Below are 7,500 nucleotides of genomic sequence, written 5' to 3' on the forward strand. Positions count from 1 at the left end.
GAATTAAGTGTTTTGCTATTTGTACGAATTGTTTTGAGAAATGCGCTTACTGTTTTGCAAATGTCGAGGATGATTCAAGAAATGTACCAAACGACTGAGAAAAGCTGTAATCCTGCCAGGTGTGTGTGTGTGTGTTTAATCTTACCTGGGGTTCCAGAAATGTCCACACTCAGTGTGCGTTCAATGGCTTTGTCCTCAAGCGGAGATCCCTTGTCCCTGTAACAGAGGAGAGGGGAGTGTGTCAGCTCATCCACACACACACACACACACACACACACACACACACACACACACACACGTCACGTCATGCTCAGCTGAATGAAAATGTAAATCAACAGAATGCCTCAACTCTGATGACATCATCAACAGAATGCCTCAACTCTGATGACATCATCAACAGAATTCCTGAACTCTGATGACATCATCAACATAATGCCTGAACTCTGATGCATTGATTGACTGTCTGACTGTTCTCTGCTGTGGATTGAGTGTTTTTGCTGTCGAATTGAGTTGCTAGGCTACAGAAACGGTGAAAAACTCGCTCACTTACGTTGGAGACTCGGGGGTCAAGGGAAGTGGCAAGGAGCTTGGATTGGCTGCAGAACACAAAGGAGTATGGGTAATTACTGGACCAGGTCAGGCGGCGTGCCGCACTCGGCAGCAGCATCTGAACATCTCAAGCGGACCGCAGGGCCTCCGCACCCAGACCCAGCCTGGACCAAACCGGATCCAACCGGACCCAGCCGGACCAAACTGGACCCAGCCGGAACCGGCCGGAACCAGCCGGACCCAAGCGGGCGGCAGGAGGCCCCGCCCTAACTGAGCCCAGCCTTGATTGATTGGTCAGTGAGGCAGCATGACAGATGACAGCTCAGAAAACAATGAGAAAGAATAAAGTGACAGCAAAAACATGAGATGGCTACATATCTACACACACACACATACACACACACACACACTCAGACAGACAGGTAGTGAATGCTGAGGAGGAGAGGAGGAAGAGGGGAAGAGCAGGAGGAGAGGAAATGAGGAGGAGGAAAGGAGGATAGTCAGACAGAAGAGAGCCAAGAGACGACAGACAGAGAGAAAGACAGGACAGAGAGAAAGACAGGAAAGAGAGAAAGACAGGACAGAGAGAAAGACATACAGAGAGAAAGACAGGACAGGGTCTCACACTTCCATCTCCCACTGCCCTGGAGTTCCCCTCTGACTGTGAGTCTCTGTGACATCTGAGCATGACTGAGGGTCTCTCTCTCTCTCTCTCACACACACACACACACACACACACACACACACATGAACATTTGCACAGTCTTAAGGCCAATTTATAGTCCAGGTGACAAGAGTCATTTCACAAAACAAAATTACATTTTGCAGATACAACTAAATTTGTATCTGCAAAAGTGGCACAGATTGTAAAAAAAGAGATTCAGCTGTCCTGCCCAGCTAGCTTGTGTTTTTAGCATCCTCAGTCCTGCCCAGCTAGCTTGTGTTTTTAGCATCCTCAGTCCTGCCCAGCTAGCTTGTGTTTTTAGCATCCTCAGCTTGTGTTTTTAGCATCCTCAGTCCTGCCTAGCTAGCTTGTGTTTTTAGCATCCTCAGTCCTGCCTAGCTAGCTTGTGTTTGCCTAGCTAGCTTGTGTTTTTAGTATCCTCAGTCCTGTCTAGCTGTTACAGCAGGATGTGATTCATATAGCTGTGTAGTGAACGATTAAAAACACGTGTTACTTCACTAGCTAGCTTCAGGTGTCAAGTTGCCATTGAAACAGCTCCTTCCTTCTGATGGAGATGGTTTTGTATGGCCTTTTCTTGCCCCAGACTAGATGGAGGCTTAGGCACATTTACATTGAGAGTGTATTCTCTCTCTCTTCCTTTGATCTATTCAATGCAGATGTAGGTGTGAAATGCTCCCCACTGGCACCTTTTGCTTCTACCATCTGTTCCACAAACTCCTTTGTTCTGTCTTTGGTTAGACAAAGACCCTAGGTTAAACTTTAGCTGAATTATATGTTTGTGTTATTAACTGTATGTATTCATGTTTGGTATCATTTTTATAGTCTCAGTACAAGGAGTACAATGATTTAAGTGTAAGAATGTTTAGAGCATCCTGTATAGCATTTCTACCTGAGGAGCCTTCCTAATATGTTAATAGCAAGTAGGTGTGTGTAGGTGTGTCTGGGTGTGGCTGACTGGAACGGCGGGAAGAGGAAGCCAATCACAGGACGTTGTACCTAAAGGCCTTTTCACACAGAGATTACTAAATTTCTGGAAGAGGAGACGCCTTTTTTGCAACGCAGTCTGAAAACGAGGTGAAAATTTGCCGGCCTGCTGATCTGTTCACATGGTGGGAGAACCGACTGCACTTTGGTTAGCTTGCATTTGTAGTACCCTACAAATGCAAGTGAAGTTGCTTTGCTGTTGCTTAGAATGTTAGATTCTTGCGATCGATGTCTTCAGACAATAAAAAAGTAATTTGGAAGGGAAATTGAAGAGAAGATTTGCCCCCTGCGTTGGCCGTGATTCCCCTTTGAAAATCAGAGGTTCACAGGCTACTGTGACCTTGGTCAGTGGCGCTGCCAGCTGTAATCCTGTGGCCTACGCACTGTGCGTACAATTTTTCAAAGCTTTATTCATGAAATCATTCAATATTACAACAATAAAAATAGCTTGTGTAGCCTACTGTCTTAATTGAAACATGCTTTGCGCACAAATGATAACCTAGGGCAAAGAGATTGGACATCTCAACATAAGGATACATTAGAAGATGATGATTGGTGTAAACTTTGTCCTGCGACGTGGATAAGCAGTTCTGGCTTTAAAAACATAACGTTCCATTCAGTCATAAAATCATTCAAGCGTTGTGCTCCTCATGAAAAGAAAACATCAGATTAATATTTTTCAGGTGTTTAACAATAGGCGCACTGTTAGCAGTTATACCGAAGGCAGTGAGATTATTAGCATTGCATCCTAGTCACTGTTTGGAACATCGCAGTTCGGGTTGATAAGATTCAGGTAATTAGCATGGATCGTCTCAAAGTTTGGGACAACCAAACAGCTGTGTTGGCAAAAGCAAATCCTAATTGTTAGGTTACCATAGCTGTCTTTTCTCTAGGCCTGGGCCTATCGAAAACGCGACATAAGCTCATTGGTTTCTTTTTCTTTTCTTTCTTGTTCAAGGCGTGTTGGGTAGTGAAGCGATAATGCATTTAAAGCAGTACATCATGTGAGCCAGAGCCGATATATGGCCAGAACTGCTGCTCTGTAAAGGTATTTGTCCCACCCAAATTTGCTGAACTACTTGCAGAGTAGCCTATTCATCACAGACATCACATGTATCACACGAAAGAGCTTTTTCTCAGCTTTTAAACAATGTTAGTGGTTAGTTGTTGTGGTAAACGGTTCGCGAGAAAAGTAACTTTAATTTAATCATATTTTCTGTGCCGCCTCCCCTACCCATTCATCTTGGTGGAATACTTCTGAACTTTCCCTCAACACATGACAAACCATATGTCAGAATAAACAGCAGACCTTACCGTACACAAAGGTGTAAGGCATTCCCCTGTACAGTTAGCCACTCCAGAGTAATCCGGTTTTACATTTGCAGCAATGTCTATATGCATGTCTCCAACTTTGGGGTTCACAATGTGTTTAAATTGTTCAATAGGCCTACATGATTTTATAACAGGCCAAATACAAAATAAATGTTACAAATATCGCCTAGATATCTATTAGCATTACAATCAGAGGATATACATATAGGGCAGACAGACGCTTATGAGTTCATGCTTTGTTTTATCGCTGGATTTTAGAATGGCCTATTATGGCAACCGATTGCATTCCGAGCTACAGTCAACTCTAGCAGGCATTAAATGACTGGAGACTTTCCGCCTTGACCCATTCACACTGGTGCCGGAACAAAAAAACTCGGCAAAATGTCTAGAGGGCTTGGTAGTAAATTTGGCGAGACACTTTGTCCCGCCGTTCCGCCTCGGTCTATGTGAAAGGGACAGTCGTTCCGCGATTCTGGTACATAAAATCGCGGCGATTTTGGCAGTGTGAAAAGGCCTTATGACCACCACTTGAACCACACCTTTGCAAATTGAGCATAAAAGGCCAGTCTCTTCCAGTTGTCTTTAGAATTGTAGTTGATGCTTCCGAGCTGAAAGCTGCATTCTCCCTTGACGCGCCTATTTGACAAGAATAAACCTGTTTCTTGATTGACCTTCATCTTAACTGAGTTTCCAGCTAACTTTGGTTCCAGAAAATGATCAACACTTCCTGAGCCAGTTTTCCATGATAATGAAAGACTTCTAGTTTATGGAGAGGGACTCTTTTCGTCTGGGCTGTAAATGGGCCGCTACCCCTTTACTTATCCTCTCATGCCCCCATCCACTCCAGCATCCAGCCCCTCAGACCAGCCACCAGGCAGCCCACAGCACAGGGCACTGTCGAGCCCAGAGGCACATGCTAGCAGTGCTCACACTGTTAGCCTAGTGCTAACAGTTCTCACAGTGTTAGCCTAGCACTGGTAGTGCCCACACTGTTAGCCTTGTGCTTACAGTTCTCACAGTGTTAGCCTAGCGCTGGTAGTTCCCACAGTGTTAGCCTAGTGCTATCAGTTCTCACAGTGTTAGCCTAGCGCTGGTAGTTCACACAGTGTTAGTCTAGCACTGGTAGTTCCCACAGTTCCCAAAGTGTTAGCCTAGCATTAGCAGTTCCCATAGTTCCCAGAGTGTTTGGCTAGCACTAACAAAGAGGGCTTATTTCCCACAGTTCCCAAAAATGTAATAGAGGAGTTAGTCTGTAGCCAAACTGAGGATTAAGAAAGCAGACAGGAGAGAGAAGGATAAACATATATATATATATATATATTAGAGAGAGAAAGGGATAGAGAGGAGAGGGGAGAGAGAGGAGGAGGAAAGGATAGAGAGAGGGATAGAGAGAGATGTATTGAGAGAAAGGGATAGAGAGGGAGGAGAGAGAGATGGATAGAGAGAGAGAGGGAAAGAGAGAGAGAGAGATGGATAGAGAGAGAGAGGGATAGAGAGAGAGAGATGGATAGAGAGAGAGAGACAGAGGGATAGAGAGAGAGGGCTAGAGAGAGAGAGATAGATAGAGAGAGAGATGGATAGAGAGAGATAGAGAGAGAGAGACAGAGGGATAGAGAGAGAGATGGATAGAGAGGGATAGAGAGAGAGAGACAGAGGGATAGAGAGAGAGATGGATAGAGAGAGTGGGAGAGAGAGAGGGATAGAGTGAGAGAGAGCAAAAGAGAGCGAGGGGCGGGCAGGCAGACGGAGTGCAGATGCAGCGGATGATGTAGCGTAGCGGGTTTTACCTAGCGCAGCCTGCGGCAGCAGGTGTGGCCGTTGTGTGGGGGGGCGAGGGGTGATTACACTTCCTGTGACATCATCCTCCTCCTTTCCCCTGACCCGCCTCTCAGCACCCTGTCTGCTTCTGTGGGTTCTAGGCTGTGTTCTGTGAGAGCTAATTTGTGTTCCGTGAGAGCTAGTCTGTGTTCTGTGGGTTCTAGGCTGGGTTCTAAAGGCGAGTAGCTGCTGCAGTATGGGCTGCCGGGTCTCTTGTCTTTTCTTAATGCTCACGGTCAAAAGACCTCTCCAGACCGTCGCCCGGCAACGCCCACACACCGGCCCTTTGGCAGCCAGCGAATAGGAGTGCAGGTACCTAACAAAGCGGGCGGCGGCCGACTCCTCCTCACCACCACTGGCCCCTCCTCCACAGCTACATGCCCCTCCCCCTGAGGCACCTGGTCCCTCCCACACGAGCCCAGCGGAACCCTCACCTCTCTGAGGCAGCAAGTGGGCGTGGCCAAGTGGAGAGGAGGCAGAGGAGCATGAGGAGGAAGAGGACCTGAAGGAGGACTTCTTCGTGGAGGAGGCCGAGGAGCCGCTGGACAGGGAGGAAGGGGAGGAGGAGCAGGAAGTGGCGACGGTTGCCGGGGGCGTGGCCTCCTCCACGGACGTCAGGTACTTGAGCAGTTCGGTGCATGGCCGTCTCATGGACACACACCCTCGCTTCCCCAGCCATGGCTCCACCTGTACACACACACACACACACACACATATAATCACATATAAACACACACACACACACACACACCCTCGCTTCCCCAGCCACGGCTGCTCCACCTGCACACACACACACACACACACATATGAACACACACACATACACACACAATACACATACACACAATACACACACACACATATAGACACGTACAAACAATACAAACACACACACACATAAACACACGTACACACAATACACACACACACAATACACAGACACATATAAACACACACACACACATGCACACACAATACACACACACACACAATACACACACACACACACACATAAACACACATACACCCTCGCTTCCGCAACCATGGCTGCTCCACCTGCACACAATACACATACACACACATATAAACACACACACACACACACACACACAGACACAATACACAGACGCATATAAACACACACACACATACAATACACAGACAGACACACACACACACACACACTCTCTAATCTCGTTGTGCATTTGTTACAATGAGAATAAAGTTCATTCATTCACACACACACACACACAATACACAGACAAGCACACACACACTTCCACTTCCCCAATCCAGGGCTGCTCCCCCTGCACACAGTATATAGCAGTGAGGAGTCTGTGTGTGAGTGTTTATATGTGTGTGTGTGTGAGTGAATATATACCGTATACCTACATACCGTAAAACTTCAAATAATCGCTGAGTTCCTTAAGAGACGTTTCGTCTCTTTAAACGCCTTACATGGCTACAGGTTTGGGTTAAAGGTCTCCAGTAGAGGCCTGGTCTGTTTTAGTTTCGGGTTGTATTTACAGTAATCTTCTAAAACCCATCAGATCGTCTGTTTAAAGCCCAATTCACATCAAAGATTCCCAATGAGATGAAACCGTTGCAGAAAGGAGTTGCAGTGGTGTGAATTTGCCGTCGCAAAGCATTCACCATGTCTAGTCACAGTTGCAAGGTTTTAGAATGTTGCATCAAGTTGCTGGTTTATAGAATGTTGCAGCTCATCTCGTTATGGAAATCTTTGGTGTGATTTGAGCTTAGTATATTTTAGACAGCGACTGCTTAACGCGATTATGATTAGATGCCATTAAAAGACTGGGCGGTGGGGAAAAGCTAGAGTTCTTTTTTTTTCAGTATGAGCTATGCCTATATGTCTGACTTTGTCATCGTTCAATTTATCCCTTTTGTTTCAAATTTGCAGATAGGCCTAAATGCGTACCGCCATAGCGATAAAGAGAAAGGAGTAGGCTATGATTTGAGGCTATGATAAGTTGACTGTTGTCAAATTTGCCAAATAAAATACGGGAGACACTATATATTTCATGCTCTCTCATGTTGTTTCATTCGTGCCGAAAAGGAGGGGAAATGAAACATTATGCACATTACACTTTTGTATAAATAATTCCTGAACG

The 7,500-nt window shown here is 45.9% G+C and overlaps 1 protein-coding gene across 1 annotated transcript in view; it reads right to left on the minus strand.

Moving 5' to 3' along the window:
- LOC125289344 (peroxisome proliferator-activated receptor gamma coactivator 1-alpha-like) overlaps positions 1-7,500 on the minus strand; it is a 34,333-nt gene that overhangs the window by 5,012 nt on the left and 21,821 nt on the right. Inside the window, exons 5-7 of the mRNA XM_048236096.1 lie at positions 5,803-6,055; positions 551-596; positions 146-216 (exon numbers count right to left, since the gene is read on the minus strand). Of these exons, the coding sequence (XP_048092053.1) occupies positions 146-216; positions 551-596; positions 5,803-6,055 (370 nt within the window). The remainder of the gene's footprint in view (positions 1-145; positions 217-550; positions 597-5,802; positions 6,056-7,500) is intronic.

The sequence above is a fragment of the Alosa alosa genome, chromosome 24 (genome assembly GCF_017589495.1).
Source record: "Alosa alosa isolate M-15738 ecotype Scorff River chromosome 24, AALO_Geno_1.1, whole genome shotgun sequence".
In the NCBI taxonomy this organism is placed as follows: Eukaryota; Metazoa; Chordata; class Actinopteri; order Clupeiformes; family Clupeidae; genus Alosa; species Alosa alosa.